The following is a 16,610-nucleotide window of genomic DNA, read 5'->3' as shown; positions in this document are numbered from 1 at the left end:
TGACCTTGGGCAAAGTTACTTAATATTTCTGTGCCTCAGTTTTGTCATCTGAAAAATGGGAATAGTAATTCTAACACCGAGCATCTGGAATTGTTGTCAGAATTAAATAAGTTAAAACCTGTAAAGCCCTTAGAAAAGTGTATCAAAAGACTAGCTCATTAAGCATTATCATTATTATTATCTGAAAATTCATTTTTGGTCATGCAAGCATGCAGTTCATGAGTGGATCATTTAAGTACACAGAGTATGCTCTGAGCTCTTCCACTGTGTTCCTATCTGCCCCAGAAAGTTTTAGATCTCCAAATGAACTGGTAGCTCAAACAAGACTATTGGGGTAGAAGCAAGATCAGTGCTAACAAAAAGAGTTGGGGAGGGGAGTGGGTGGGAAGTTGAATCCTGAAACCCTGGGATTAGACCCTCCTAGGGGAATCTTCTCCTGGGGCTCTTTCTTCCCTGTGGTGCTGGCTGGAGACTTGGACTGGGAGTGCTGACAATGAACCCGTCCAAGAAAGGTAACCAGAAGCTATCTCCCTCATTCAAAACTGTGTCCCACTTCTCACGAATATCAAATGGGTCTCATGAGGAAGATGTTAAACTAGAGCTTCAACAAGGCACCAAGATATGATAGATATCAGAAGCAAAGAGAGTTTTAAGGTAAAAAAAAAAAATCCTGCAGAAACTTACAAGTGTCCTATAATGGATTAAACATCTCACCCACATCAGAATCCAAAAATCTCAGGAGAGTGTGGGCTACTTCACCCAGCGCATAGTTCATGAATGAACTCAGCATTGCATGGGCTTTGCAACCTGAGATAGAATTCAAAACTTCTGTATTATTTTGACTTTTCACTCAAAATATAAAATACTTCCTGACCACAAAACAGTAGATGGATAATTTTGAGGAAATGCTGATCATTTAGATTATACATGCACAATTTCCTCAGTTTTTAAACAAAAAACCATAGTCACACTATATATCAACAGCAATAACTATTTTCCCTTTCTTCAAAAAGGTAATAAAAGGATGCATATGATATGTTAATGCAATCATAATATATTTGTTTATGTCACTAGCTTGGCTTTAGAATTATATGAATCCACATGAAAGTAAAATGGGATTTGCCAGTTGACTCCACAAAAAGATTTACAAATTTTTCTTAAGTGAAACTGACTAAACTTATCATTCACTATTACTCCTTTGAATCATAGTTGGTGGAAAATAAACATAATCTGACATATAACGGGAAAACTCATGTTAGGGTATTGGCAACAATTCCCATGTTAAAAAGAAATAGTGCCTATATAGAAAAGAAACAGATGCCCATTAGAAGTTATAGAATATGATTGCTTGGAATGAACTAGCATATAAGAAAAAGAAGTCTCAAAATGTAAAGCTACTTTATTGTTCCTTAATTACCAGCACAGCCTGACAAAGTAAACAAAACATCCCAAATAAAGATAGAACAGCCAGGCTAGGTACCCATCACACCTGTCTCCTTTCCTTGAGGTGAAAATAGAACCTGGGTCTCATCCTCCACACCTCACTGCTTCCTGTTCAGGTCTCACAGTGGCCTTCTGCTTCGTGCCACCCTCAATTAAATCTAACACATTTCCGGGTTGTGGCCCATCAAAATTGAATACCTGTTTCTGCTACCTCCACATCCTGATAGTAAAACATGAGGTGACGAAGACCTCCGACAGCAAAAAGCCGATCAATTCTTTCAATCTGGGAAAAAGAAAAGGCAAGGTAACAACTTTGTTCTTAATTAGAAACCACATTTAAATCAGCATTTACTGTCATCTTTCTCATTCAGATAGGACTACATTTGATACAAACCACATAGAAATGCCTCACATAGTAAATATTCAATTCAAAAAGCAATTCAATTAACCATAAAATACTTGTCACATATACAGATTTAAGAGATTGTCTCTCTATTTTTAAAATATGTTTTTATTCATTTTTTTAGAGAAAGAGGAAGGGAGAGGGAGAGGAAGATAGAAACATCAATGAGAGAGAAACACTGATCCACTTCCTCCTACATGGCCCCCACTGGGGATCAAGCCTGCAACCCTGGGCATGTGCCCTGACCAGGAATCAAACCCATGACCTCTTGCTTCATGGGTCGAAGCTCAAGCACTGAGCCATACCAGCTGGGCTGTCTCTCCATTTTTGCTAATTTCCTAAAGTGTTGAGCTGTTGAAGGCAAATATAAACATAGATGACTGTTTTCTTTTCAATCAACTGTAGATCAGAAAATAAACCTTTCAAAACCCAGATAATTGTTAATATTAAATTTCAATAATCACTATAATCACTGAAAAATGCCATGAGAACACACATGACATGGAACAGTCCAGCCCATAGCAACCTGGAACCTGGTCCCATCTGCCCCACCATGAGGATCACTGTACACCTGTAGGTCTACCAACTGGCCTGCTACCAATGGAGTTGCTTCTTTAAATTGTCAATCGCATAGTTTTTAATTCAAATTGGAAGAAAAATGATAAAATCTGCACTCCCATGAGGATGGCTACTATCAAAAAAATAGAAAAATAATAAATGTTGGCAAGGATGTGGAGAAACTGGAACCCTTGTGCACTGTTGGCAAGGATGTAAAATGTCATTGTGGAAAACAGTATGGCATTTCATCAAAATATTAAAAATAGGATTATTGTATTAGCCAAACACTCCACTTCTGGGTATACATGCCAAAGAATTGAAAGCAGGGTTTTGCAGAGACATTTGTACACTCATGTTCACAGCAGCATTATTCTCAGTAGCCAAAAGGTGGAAGCAACTCAACTGTTCATTGATGGGTGAATGGATAAACAAAATGTAGTACATGCACTTTAAAATAATTAAGATGGTATGTTTTATTTATGTGTATTTTACCACAATTTAGAATAAAAAGAAATTTAAAGGATAAAATCTAGCCTAAAAATTTAAATGTGAAAATAAGGCCCCTTCAGTTTCTACCATGCTATAGATAAAACCACTGGATGTGAGGAAAAGCGAGTGGCCCTGTTTCCTTCATTACATTTCCTTGCCTGGGATGGATGCACTCCATGAGGTTAACTCCAAGAAAGCAATGAGAGATACTTCCATCACGGCCATCCTGAAACGCCTGTCCTTCTAGCCTTGCTTGCAAGCCTGAGCCAGAATGCTGTCTTTAAACTTCCAGGTTTTTAATATTCCTGAGCTTTGAATATGACAAGGTAATTTGACTTGGGTTTCCCACAGTTCAGAACTTTTACTCATTTACCCCACCTGCATTATCCCAAATCCAGAGATCTGAATTGGGAAGTAGGGTAGGGTTAAGCAATTCACCTCTGGAACTCTCTCTCCAAGACTGAATCAGCTATGTGGCGCTGTTTCCTTCTATGCCTCTATTGTTTGGAAATAATATTATCTATATCCTGGTATTAGGAAGATTAAATGGGATAACAGCTGAAGATCACTGAGAAGAGAGACTGGCACAGGGTAAATATCCAATAAATGTGAGCTGTGATGAGGAGAAAGGGGGCATTCTCTCAACCCCTGACTGATTCATCCTATACTCAAACCATTTCAGAGTCATCCAGGCTTAACTGTCCCACTGTCTCCTATTAACACCACTGGAGTGGCACAGTAAGAAGGAGCAAAGCTGGTGGACTGCTGGAGCGACAGCCAACGGATCACTCTCCTCCCAGCTTAGCATTTAATAATACCCGGTTGGTAGTTTGGAATCAGCCACGTGGGAGTATTTACACAACAGAAATCAGCAAGCATTCACACTCTCTCCACTCTCCATGCCCCAAGGTGACTGTTAAACATTTATAAGCCTACCACTGAAAAGCACTGTTAACAGTGTGACACCTGTTCAACAAAATGGGCGCTCTCTCTCTCTCTCTCTCTCTCTCTCTCTCTCTCTCTCTCTCTCTCTCCCCCCGCCCCCCGCCCCAATACATTTAAAAAAAAAGAAGAAGAAACACAGACTTTAGGAACCATCACAGGGTTCCTGGCATGCCTTTCTCACTGCCCAGGAAATTATATCCTCCACTATTTTCACCTTTCCCATCCAAGGTCAAATCACATCCTAGGTTTTAGAGTAGAATTATGGCACAAAATGGGAAGTCAAGCTCAGGAACAAAAGAAACCAGATTCAGCTGCCAAACCAAAGTTGAAGCCAGGAAATGATGGCACAATCCAATCCCCCAGGTTAGAACGAAATAAATAATTTTTTTTTTAAATCAGCCTCTGATCAGAGATCCTGTTCTCCAAAGTCAGGTTCCAACATGGTGCCTGAGCCCAGCGTCACTAGATTCAGAGAGATGCAGACTGTGCCGTCAGAGTTGTGGAATTTAAATGGCAATTATAAGTACTCCATTCAACATTAAGACCTGGAAAGCCCTAAACTCATGCTGCCATCATCTGTCTGGAATCGGAATGGAGTCCTATCCATGCTAAAACAGGCACCCTCCTTCCTCTAAGGCCCAGCACAGGATCCTGCCATAGGACAATGGCAGCGGACCCTCCCTGCCCCCCATAATCAAGCCAGTGAGAACTCAAATGCATCCTACCTGACTCCCCTCAAGAATGGCATCCTCCACCTCGGCTTTGTTCAAGTCCACACAGGAAGCTACAATCCCAAATAGGTAGTCATGCCTACCATCCAAACGCGCCCGCTTGGCTTCCTTCTCTTCCTTCAGTCTTTGCTACAAGGAAGGAACAAAAATGTTATGTGGCAACTGCTGTTCTCAAAAGGATTCATTTTGCAATAATTTCATACTCTTGTTGCTTTTTCAAGTCTTGGGTACTCAGATAGCAGGCAGCTTAATGGTGCCAGTTTTATGTACTACCTTCTATTTTTAGAAGTAATGTTATTTCTATTATGAAAATAACATTGTTTTGAAATTGCATAATATAGATAAGCCAAGAGAAATAAAAATCATCTGCCATCCAGAAATGACTACTGTTAACATTTTGTTCTAAATCTTTACAGACATATTTCTATGCATATATAAGCATTCAACACACACACAAAAAAAAAGAGAGAGAGATCTGCATTTTGTAAACATTCTCTAAGCCACTAAGGAAATATTATTCTGCACTATCTTCTATCTTTATTGTCTACAGATTCATATCTTTCTTAATTTCTGAATACCCTGATTACTTTTAAGCTGATTGTTAATTACAATAATAAGGCATGTTCAACATAACCAATGTTAGCAGGTTGAAGCATATCTTTCCATATGCACTGTGCTCATACAAACATATGCAAATGTATGCACACCTCTCTATTATACTATAACATTTTTCATGCATCTTTCCCTTAATAATATATCACAGACCTCTTTCTAGTTTAACACATACTATCCCTACCTGTAGAATAGCTGCAAAAAGTTCAACAATACAGATGTACCACAATTTATTCAATCATGTGCCATTGGTGGACATTTGGCTTCCAATTCATTTCTTGAATTAAGTACATTACCTTTCATGCCATGAGTGCAGATATAATTTTCCAAGAAAGAAATGGAGATTGAAAATATTAGAAGGTGAACAACCTTGGGGAATACTAATATGGCAGGGGCAAGGAGGGAAAGAAACAAATGGAGAAGATAGGAAGGAAACCAGGAGGCAGCACCACCAATCATCCATGGAGAGTGGTTAGTCCTGCTAATGCTACAGAAGATTGGTTGGGTCAATTGGATGATCCCTAGTAATTGTGTTTACAAGATGGCTACAGCATCTCACATCTCCTCTGCAACGTGACCATCCACCAACCTGTCAAGAGATGGGTTCTATTTACCCTCCTATTGAATTTGGCTTGCCCTGTGACCAGTTTTCACCAAAAGAATGTGGGGAGAAGTGAGACTGTAAAACTTCCTAGGCTAAGACCTTAGGAGACCTTCAGCTCTGTCTTTGCACTTGGAATGCTCTTGGAACCCAGCCCCCATGCTGTGAGAAGTCCAAGCTGCATGGGGCACCTCCGAGGCATCTGGTCAACAGCTCCAGGCGACCTCCTAGCTGACATCCAGCAGCAACATTCAAGCTGTCCTAGACAGCCAGACCTGATCATGCCTGCAGGTGACTGTAACCCAACCAATGGCATGTGACTCAGAAGAACAGCCCAGCTGAGCCCAGTTACCCACAGAACCAAGAGAAATAACAGATAGTTGTTGAGCTTTAAGCTGTTGAGTTCTGGTATGGCTTGTTACGCAGTCGTAGATAACAGTAATCCTTGTCAGAATAAGTTTAGTGGTTGGATATAGACTTGAGAAAATGAATGATTGGGGAAAGAAAATAATAAAGCTACTGAATATAAACTATTCTTTCTAGAAACTCAACTATAAAGGAAAGGGGAATTGAGAGTCAAGGAAGAACTATTTTATGATACAGACACACACACAAAAAAACCTTTAGAAAAAGTAAAAAATAAAAAAGTTAGGGATTTCATTTTTCTGAGATTGAAAGTATTCCTTGAGAGAAGCAGCTGGGGGTGGGTAAGGTTTAAAAAAAAAAAAAACTAAACAATACATCTATTTTCTTGCCATTTCTCTAAAAAGAAACAAACACAAGTCCTGACACAAAGTAGACATTCCATAAACTTCAAATAGAAGAAAATTTAAATCTCTTTTCAAATGTGGCAAAACAGGAAGATGTCCTGTTGTTTTGACTGTTTTCTACCTTCCCATCGGGGAGGAATAAAGTGCTCTTCTCACAGGGATCTCTCCGAGTTTGTACTAAATGTCTTCAGCAGCTTAAGAACACTGTGAGCAACCAGGGGAGCCGGGAACTGAGCAACAGAACAACAATATGGCAAACGCTGGGCAGCCAAACAGAAACTTAGGCAGTGGAGAGCCAGGAGAGTCGGGATGTAAATCAACTGAAGGCTTCCAAAGGCTACAGAGCCTTAAATGAGATTCTGCCATGGCAACACATTACTCTTTTTTATCAGATTCCAAAGAAAAAAATATACATGTATATATTCTGGTGGAGGAAAGGAGAGATTGGTCCCTAAAACAGAACACTAATTAGTCTATTTTTACTTAAATATCACAGAGAAAAAAATACTTCCAAAGCAGTTTTATGTGTACAAAACCAATTACCAATGTGCTTTAGAGGAAATGCTTTCAGAGCTATATTATAAAGCATGTTAAGCACTGAGCATGCTCTTACATACACGACTGTCTGTCTCCTAATAATAGGTCATATGAAGTAACCCCAGTGCCTGGTACATGACCGACCAGTGCTGATCAGTCTCACCTTCCATTGCTTTGTACTAAGGTATCCTGGCACCACGAGGGACTTTTCTTTTTCTACCACAAAAAGTCAATAATGTCGAACAAATATTTAGTGGTCGGATCAGTGCATTGTCTGTCCATCAACTTAAACCTGCAGCTTCCTGGCTGCTAGGGAACAGCAGCAACAGCAGTCAGATGACCTGCTGTCGGGAGGTGGCTTGGCTGCTGGCCTTGGAAAGGGCTGGGACTCTTGGAGGGTGAGGGCAGAGGGATTCAGAAGACGGGAGGCAAACTATGGATTTTTCTTAAAGTCACATTCAAATTGCTTTGTGTTGCATGAGCACGCACCAACTAATGGGGGTGGGGAAGATGCCCAGAAACTACTAGATGTCCAAAGACATATGCAACATATTATGAAAACATTTCTGCATTTTGTGACAAGGATGTTACTACCATCTTGGAATGCAAGAGTGACTAAGGTGCTTCCTCACAAGAAACAGGTGCTGCTTTCAGGGCAGGGCAATTTCCCGTAGACAGACAAGCCCTGGCGTTGGGGCAGGGCTGAAGGTTCCAGTCTCTCCTCGGCCACTAATTGCAAAACCTTGCACCTCTCCTTTAACCTCTCTGGGCTTCTGTTTCCACCACTGCAAAATCCCCCAAGTGTTGGCTAGGTGGCAAAGTTCCATTCCTTCTCTAACCTTTGGGCTACGTCTCATTAGCTGGTTTGTCTCAGTGTACAGAGCATTGGCCTGTGGACTTAAGGGTCTCTGGTTTGGTTCTGGTCAAGGGCACGTGCCCGGGTTTCGGGCTTGAACCCCAATAGGGGTGTGCAGGAGACAGCCGATCAATGATTCTTTCTCATCATTGATGCTTCTATCTCTCCCTCCCTCTCCCTTCCTCTCTGAAATCAATAAAAATATTTTTTTAAGTTAACACAGACCAAGAACAAATCTCAACAAAGGTCCAAGGCCATATGCTTCATAACAAAGCTCTGTGACTTTTTCTCATGACAAACCCATCCATGCAATTTTTTAACATACTAACCCTTGCCTTTAACTCTGTAGAACCCACACCCAAGTCTACATGCTTGTGTACATAATCTGAGCATGAACTTTCCTTTTGAGTCCAGGTTGATAATCCCCAACAATATGAGAGACCTTACCTCATCCGTGAAAAGAAGAAAAAAGCCCAAACTGGAAAAGTATTTGTGAGATAATATGAAGTCAACCATACTTGAGTTGACTGCAGGGCAAAGAAGGGTGGGTGAAGGTAGAAGAAGGTATAGGGGAACCAGTGGTGAAGGGGGGAAATAAAATAAAGGAGATAAGGAAAAATAAATAAATAAAAATAAAATGGCATGGCCAAAGCTTTGACCCTGGACATCAAAATTCTGGTGAAATAAACTATTTAATAATGATTTTTTTTTCATTGTATAAATGTTTAAGCTCCCTCTACCCTTAGAAAGCCCAGACTCAAGCTCACGGATCTATTCCCTCAAGAATCACTGTTTAGGGAAGCCTAGCAGAAAGTGGATGGAGGATGGAGTGTTCTAGTCCAGGACCCCTTGTGGCCGACCAGGGACACCCTTTCCCCAACCCTCGAGAAGGTGCCAGAGTACATGTTGCTCTGTTTGCCCTGGATGCATTGCTGGTTATGGATCTGCTAGTCATCACCTCTTTCTGCGCTTAGGTTTAATGGCCACCAAAGCCCTATGAAGCAGACACCATTATCACCACAAGGAAATCGAGGCCACAGACCATTAACAGCTTCCCCAAGAGCACACAGCTACGTAAGTAGCAGGGCTGGGAATCAAGCTCTGATGTGTCTACAGGGCCAGTCTGGCACATGGGGTGTCCCAGGCAGCTACCAATTTTGCATCCATTCAAACTGATATTCCATAAACATTTTTTCTTTAAGTCCACTCAAGGGTTTCTAGGGTAGAGGGCGGAGAGACCTCATATACATCACGTGGGTTATAGGAGCTGGGTGGGTGGAGACTGGCGTTAACCAGCACCATTTTCTGAGTTGCACTGGTGGTATTTTAGTGCCAGATGGACTGGTGCCAGCTGGTTTCCAGGGGACATGCCCTGTGTCCAGCTCTCCCACTGCACTCCTTGTCTCTGCAAATGGTAGCTCCAGCCCCACCCTCAACTCCTAAAAGTGCCTGGGAGGTAGGCTCTCCCCCTGCCCCCCGCCGCCCCCAAGGGCAGCCAGTAGCCTGGGCTCCGTGCTTCCCCCACTCCCTGCTGCCTCCTCGGAACCAGCTTCCTTTTATCTGCATCACACTGTGTACATCAGGATCTCATAGGGTGTCTTTGACAGCAAAGCGTGTGGGGCAAGAAATGGGTTCTGCAGCCAAAACAAACAAACAAGATCCTTGTTTTTAAAAAAGGTTTTGAGAAAGAAAAAAAAAAGGTTTTGAAGTGACACGATTGTCCTTGGTGCAGGTCTGAATCCAGGAAGGAGATCTGTTTTAACGAGGGTCTGTGCTGCATATTTGTTTGATTTGGGTGTTTTGTTCCTTTACGTATATGTATGTATGTGGCACGTCACACACACAGTAGAGGAGAGGGGAGCATAATATAGGTAACATCCCCACTGGAGATGACTGTAAATAATGTCAAGTCTGTGAGTTACAGTTGAAAACTCCTTCTCTTAAATCTCCAATGTAAATACCTCTGAGACTGATTCGCTTTGGCTCTCAATACCAATCTCAAGTCCATAGACAATTAATCACCTGGTGACCAAAGTGCTCAAGAGGCCAAGGGCATGGGTTTGCTCATCGTAGGCCACGTAGCTTCCCTTGATTCCATTTTCCTCAACTGTGGGTGAAATCAGGGAAAACCCAGGAGCAGAAGGAAACATTACTCAATATGCCCCGCTAACATGCCTGGTGATTGGTAAACTATGTATCTCTTTTCTTTTTTTAAAGAGGATACCCAAAGGGCCAGGCTGGTCTAGCTCACCTACCTACCCTGTCTGCAACGTTAACCCGATTTCCCCAGCTTCCAACAAAGAAAAGCCTCCCTCTTTGTCTTCCAGCATTTTCCTTTCAACCCACGGGGCCCGTTTCCTCCCTGGAGAGGCGCTCTGTGATGCCCCTGGACCCTCCAAACCTGTTCTTTAATTGGCTGGCAGAACCACAATGGAAGGAAACCCAGCTCCTGAGTGTCCTCCCCCTCGTGCCTTTTCTCCCGCCCCTTTCATTTCAGGTCTGCAGGTGCAGGAAGCGCTGCCCCTCCTTCCCGCACTAAGAGCACTTCAGCAAAGTGGCTTCTGGAGCGGAAAGACACCCCACCCCCGGCTGCTCATCCCCTCACAGCAGGTGCTCCAGGGAAGCCCTCCTCCACTTCACAGGAGCTGCGCTCCCCTCCATTGCAAAGAGCACTTAAATGGAGCAAGTCCCGCCAGTCTGTCTGGTGTCCTAGGAGTAAGCTCTGGAATCCTGTCTATTCTTGTAGCCGTTTTCAAGGCCCCTAATCTCCCCATTTACTAACTCCCTTACCTGGCATTCTTTCCAAGCAAATCAAGATCCCTCTTTACCTTTTATTACATGTGGATTTGTCACCCAAGCTGACCCAAAACCTACTGTAGGGATATCCCTGTCACCACAACCTCCTCTGCCTCTGACGCTCCATCATCCCAATCCTAATCCCAAGTGAGTTTCCTGCCAGAATTCTAGACCTGATGGAGACTCAGTGGACCTTCACGTGGCCATATATTCTATCCTCCCCAACTGTGAGATAGGATATACTATTCCAAAAGCAGAAATAATGCTTGTAGAATTTCAAGAGCCCCTCTGGCAGCAGGGACCAAATAATTCAAGTGGCTTTCACTCACATGATAAAAAAAAACAACATACAGCCGAAACCGGTTTGGCTCAGTGGATAGAGCGTCGGCCTGTGGACTGAAGGGTCTCAGGTTCGATTCCGGTCAAGGGTATGTGCCTTGGTTGCGGGCACGTCCCCAGTGGGGGGGGGTGTGCAGGAGGCAGCTGGTCGATGTTTCTCTCTCATCGATGTTTCTAGCTCTCTATCCCTCTCTCTTCCTCTCTATAAGAAATCAATAAAATATATTTTAAAAAAATACAATATGTCACTCTTCACATTATACTATAGGACACAAGAGTGAAATTCCCAACTTCCCTTATTCACAATAAACCAGAGTGCTTAAAGCTGGCCGCTCATTAGACTCCCCTGGGTGCTTTACAATACTGATGCCTGGGACCCACCCCCAAGAAACTGTGACTTCTCTTGCCCGGAGCGGGCTCTGGCATTGCACCTGCTCACAAGCTCCTCTGGGGATCCCAGTGTGCAGCCCCTGAACTCGCTGCTCCGAGGAAATCGTGGTATGAACTGATCATGACTGATTAGTGCCACCAGCTTCTCAGTTGAGGTAGGAACTTCTAGAGAAAGCCCAAGGGTGTAAGTTTTGGATCCCTCCAACTCCGGCCCTCTTTCTCCTTTTCCTCGTTACTGGAGTTGTGCAAAAATTGACAGGAAGAACAACTTTCTGTCCCAAACTCCACGAGGCCTGGGAGTGCTCCTCCCTCCCACAGTGAGGAGTGAGGAGCGTGGAGCCCAGCACCAGGCATCATTCAACAGATGCTTGTGGAATGGATGAAGTCTGCACTTAGAGCCACCTTCTCTCAGGGTCCAGCGACGACGGCGTGATTACCATATGCGGGCAGGTTGGGCGTTAACTCATTCAGGCTCAAGAGTACTCACTTGGGCCCTAATAAATAGACATGTCTTCTCCTCACTCCCCAGCTGAATCTTAAGAGCCACTCACTTCCTGACACTCCAAGGAAATTGTTTTGACCTTGAATATGTGAAACGTGTTCCCCGGGCTCCACACGTCTGGGCTTGCTTAACAGAGGATATTGAAACTGGTTTGGCTGTTCTGCCAGAGAAGAACAAAACTGACATCCTTCCAGCTTGCAAAGATACCTGAGAGCAAAGGTTCTCTCCCCCTTGGCTTCCACTGTGCAGCCTCCCCGCAGAGTTTCTCTGCTGGGGAAGGAGTGAGACCTCCCGGAAGGTCAGCCCTCTCTCCCCTCCACAGTCGCTACCCCCACGAGAGCCACTGTTTAGGGAAACCTCGCAAACTGAAATCTGATGAGCAACAGTATCCCTTAGCTTAAATACAGCACAAACCAGGAGCATACACATCCCTCCAGCTTGTCTCCATTTTAAACCAGCTGCAATTCGGTGAATTTAAGTCAAGACGACTCTGAATCTTTCACATGTTTTTTTTTTTTTTTCCTAGAAGTCAACAAAGTCGACCAGTGAAATTATTTATGTCAGTTTAATTTCAGGGGAGGAAAAAGAACAGAATCCATAAGTCTGAAATTCATGTCCTTTGCATACTTATAAGTTGGTCCTAAACAGTCTTCATATGTGAGAAAAGCAGGAAGAAGGCAGACATCATATCTGGGCCATATTTTTGCAAATAAGTCAGTGAATATATACAGAATATTTCATTTTTTTTTTCACTTAAAAGCATTATTAAACAACAAAAGGGATATATGCAGAGCTTGACTTTTTCAAACACATAAAGCTTATGGCACATTTGGTTGTTATTTGCAATATCATTCTGGATAAAGTCAATTATTACATTACTAGAGGCCCGATGCAGGACATTCATGCACTGGGGGGTCCCTCGGCCCAGCCTGTGCCCTCTTGCAGCCCAGGACCCCTCGGGGGATGTCCGCCTGCCAGACATCCCCCGAGGGGTCCTTAGCACTGCTGTAGAGGCGGGAGAGGCTCCCGCCACCGTAGCTGCGCTTGCCAGCCATGAGCCCAGCTTCTGGCTGAGCAGTGCTCCCCCTGTGGGAGCGCACTGACCACCACGGGGCAGCTCCTGCATTAAGCGTCTGCCCCTTAGTGGTCAGTGCACGTCACAGTAACCGGTCATTCCAGCGTTCGGTCAATTTGCATATTAGGGTTTTATTATATAGGATAACAACCTAGATGTAATAAAGCATCATTACAGTAATTGTTCCAGACCAAGGTTAAATATAGAGAGATTTATAGTTTTTAAGTTAAATAGCTTTGGGGATCTTTGCCACTGATTCTGTTAGGTCACCAAGTTAAAATTTAATACTCTGTCATATCAGTGCACCACACAGAAAATGCAGTCATTATTTACATAATAGTCTGCAACATTTAAGTAAGTCTATTAATACCATACTTCAGTGGAGTGATCAGAACTGGCATCCTAAACATATAAATGAAACCTCAAAAAAACTTTACTTTTTCCCAAAAGATAGCTTGTAGCTTGTGCTAAAGAAGAAACTAATTTATTAATTACACTCAAGATTTTATCATCAATTTTAATGTTTTAGCCTTGGTGGTAAAGTACAGGAACATTTTTCAGACGTGAAAAGTTTCATTCATTCAATTTACTGCACAAGCGTAAACAAAGGAGCATTAGTGCCAGGCTCGGTGTCAAGAGGAGGCTATTTAAAAACAGAGAGAACGCCACTCCTGTCCTCCAGGAACTCACAATCTAGGGAGGGAAAGAGACGTGAAGACAAACGTCACTCCACTGCAGTGATGTGACGAGGCCTCTAGCAGACAAAAAAGTGCGGAGCTGAGGACACAGGGAAGGGAGCTGTCCCCTCCTCGAAGTGTCAAGGAGGCTTCTCAGAGGACAAAAAAGTAGACAATTCAATCAAACATGGGCAGGGACATGAAGCGACGTGTCTCCAAAGAAAACGTACAGATGGCCAACAGACATACAAAACGATGCTTCGTCATCAGGGAGATGCAAATCAAGACCATAGTGACATACCACCTCACACCCGTCAGAATGGCTATGATTGAAAGTCAACAAACAAGTGCTGTCGAGGATGTGGAGGAAAGGGGACCCTCCACACTGTTGGTGGAACTGCAAACTGGTGCAGCCCCTATAAAAACAACATGGAGGGTCCTCAAAAAAACTTAAAAAAAAAAAAAGATATGCCGTATGACCCAGCTATTCCACCTCAGAGTATTTATCCAAAGAAAGTGAACACATAAATTCAAAAAGGTATGTGCACCCTCATGTTCATTGTAGCATTTTTACAACTAGTTGTAATAGCCAAGATATGGCAGCATTATTTACAACAGCCAATATATCTAGCCAACCTAGGTGTCCATCAATAGATGAATGCATAAAGAAGATGTGGTATACATATACAATGAAATATTACTCAGGAATGAAAAAGAATGAAATCCTGCCATTTGTGACAGCATGAATGGACCTAGAGGGTATGATACTCAGTGAAATAAATCAGAGAGAAAAAAACAAATACCGCACAATTTCACTTATATGCAGAATTTTTTTAAAAAAAAATCAAAACAAACTCATAGAAACAATGAACAAATTGATGGTTGCCAGAAGGTGGAGGGACGAGTGGAGAAGGTGAAGGGAGATATAATCAAGAATAGTGCAAGAACTTTGCATGGTGACAGATAGTTACTAAGTATGGTGAGCATATTGTAAGATACATAAATGTCAAGTCACTATGTTGTACACCTAAAACTAATAAAATATTGTATACCAAATATCTATATATATAAAAGGCTAATATGCAAAGTGTCCCCTCAGGAGTTCGACCAGGAGTTCGATTGCTTGCTATGATATGCGCTGACTACCAGGCAGTGGTGTAGAACGTGGCGAGGTGCTGAGGGACCAAGGGAAGGAGGAGGCGGGAAGGCAGGGAATCTGATCGGCCCTGATCACTGGCCAGGCCTAGGGACCCTTCTAGTACTTTAATGTTTTTTAAAAGAATGAATAAGTGCTTGCAAACAAGTTCAGGGACTTTGCAGGAAGACACAGACTTGAGAAAGATGTATCTGAATATGGGGATCTGGGAGCAGGCCAGGGTGGGGATTAGAGAAGGGGGTAACAGTGTTTAGAAAACGCAGAAACAGCATTGTTGCTGTCTTGTGGTGAAACAGCAGACTGCAAGCCTAAACTGAATCATATGCATTTCTGGGGATGCACACAGGAAACAGTGATCAAGCCCCAAGGAAGTATGGGTTTGGTTGAGGAGGGAGTCCCAGCGAAACCTCCATTTTCTTCTGATGTTAATTGGGGGTGGGAGAGGTTCCAAATCCCTCTCTATACATTTGGATAATAAAAAAAACTGCTGATCTGAGCCCTGTGCTAGGGAAGCTCATTCTTCAATGTGACTCCAAAGGCACATCCTTGCATCTCCCGGTCTGTGACCTCATTTCTAAGCCTACAGAATGGGAGTGGCAGGGCATTCACAGACCCTAGAAAACTCGCAGCCTAGGATCTGACTTAACCATCTCTCCTCACCAATAGAAGCTCACGGGTCTCAAAGAATGCAGGGTCCGAAGCAGCCTGAATGTGTTTTTACCCTGGGGCAAGCATCATCCCAAGAGATACAGCATCTATTTCTGCAAGGAGTTATGGTTTAGATGGCAACATGCAGAAAAGCCTAAGGATACAAACACTGTTGTTTAAATTTGAAATATTAACATTTAGTCTTATGCACTACCCACAAATTAATAGACAACAATGTTTCTCACAATTTCATCTGTGTAGAACTTTGAACTTTTTTTAGATATTTCCCAAATAGGTGTGAGAGAGGATAATTGAAGACACACGCAAGCTTACAGACAACAGCTCCTTACCGTTAAAACGCGGGTGACGCTCTGCTTCCAGAGCTGTCTCCTACCGATCCTGAACATCACTGCGATCTGCTCTTTCTGGACTTTTCCAGAATGATCTCTTCTATCTTCTAGGAGACCTATTCAGCACCCAACAGACTTTCAAATAAAAGTCCTCTGGAGGACCTGAAGTTCACTTTCACAAATCTAATTTGCATGTATTATTCACCAGATACACAGAATAAAAGTAAAAGTACACCTAGACTACTCAAGCGTTCCTGCTACAACCTTTCCCCCATGGGCCTCTTGTCTGTTCCGAAGCCCTGTGTTGTTAGGGTGACACTGTTTATATGCTGTACAGTTTAAACATGTCTCTTCATCATGTTTATCAACCAATCAAAGCATTTGAACTGTTTGGTTGCAACACAACTTCTTCTGATGTTCATTTAATTCTTTACTCTGCCCAACAATGAGCTTGGAGTCAAGAGAGACATGTGACTAATTTCTTTGAACAGTGAGAAACTTTAAACCATCAAACTACAAATCAGAGAAGCCACGGCTTTGAATACACTGCTCAAGATATTCAGTCTTACTTTGTCTAAACAACTTGGCATGCACGATTTACTGCCAGCATTGTGACTAATTGTGACTAATCGTCAGATAGGCTAATTGTGACCCAAAGGAGCCATTTTCTCCCCATAAAGAACATGAAGCCTATTTCATATGCAAATAGCAAATGATGTCCATAAATTACTT

General features: G+C 42.7%; 1 protein-coding gene across 1 annotated transcript in view; it reads right to left on the bottom strand.

Annotated features, from left to right (window-relative positions):
- The window catches only part of DNAH5 (dynein axonemal heavy chain 5), a 196,369-nt gene extending 180,434 nt beyond the window's left edge, over positions 1–15,935 (bottom strand). Inside the window, exons 1-3 of the mRNA XM_054714356.1 lie at positions 15,879–15,935; positions 4,564–4,698; positions 1,642–1,726 (exon numbers count right to left, since the gene is read on the bottom strand). Of these exons, the coding sequence (XP_054570331.1) occupies positions 1,642–1,726; positions 4,564–4,698; positions 15,879–15,935 (277 nt within the window). The remainder of the gene's footprint in view (positions 1–1,641; positions 1,727–4,563; positions 4,699–15,878) is intronic.
- Positions 15,936–16,610: the final 675 nt, after the last annotated feature.

The sequence above is a fragment of the Eptesicus fuscus genome, chromosome 4 (genome assembly GCF_027574615.1).
Source record: "Eptesicus fuscus isolate TK198812 chromosome 4, DD_ASM_mEF_20220401, whole genome shotgun sequence".
In the NCBI taxonomy this organism is placed as follows: domain Eukaryota; kingdom Metazoa; phylum Chordata; class Mammalia; order Chiroptera; family Vespertilionidae; genus Eptesicus; species Eptesicus fuscus.
This window is presented reverse-complemented; position numbering and strand designations above follow the sequence as displayed.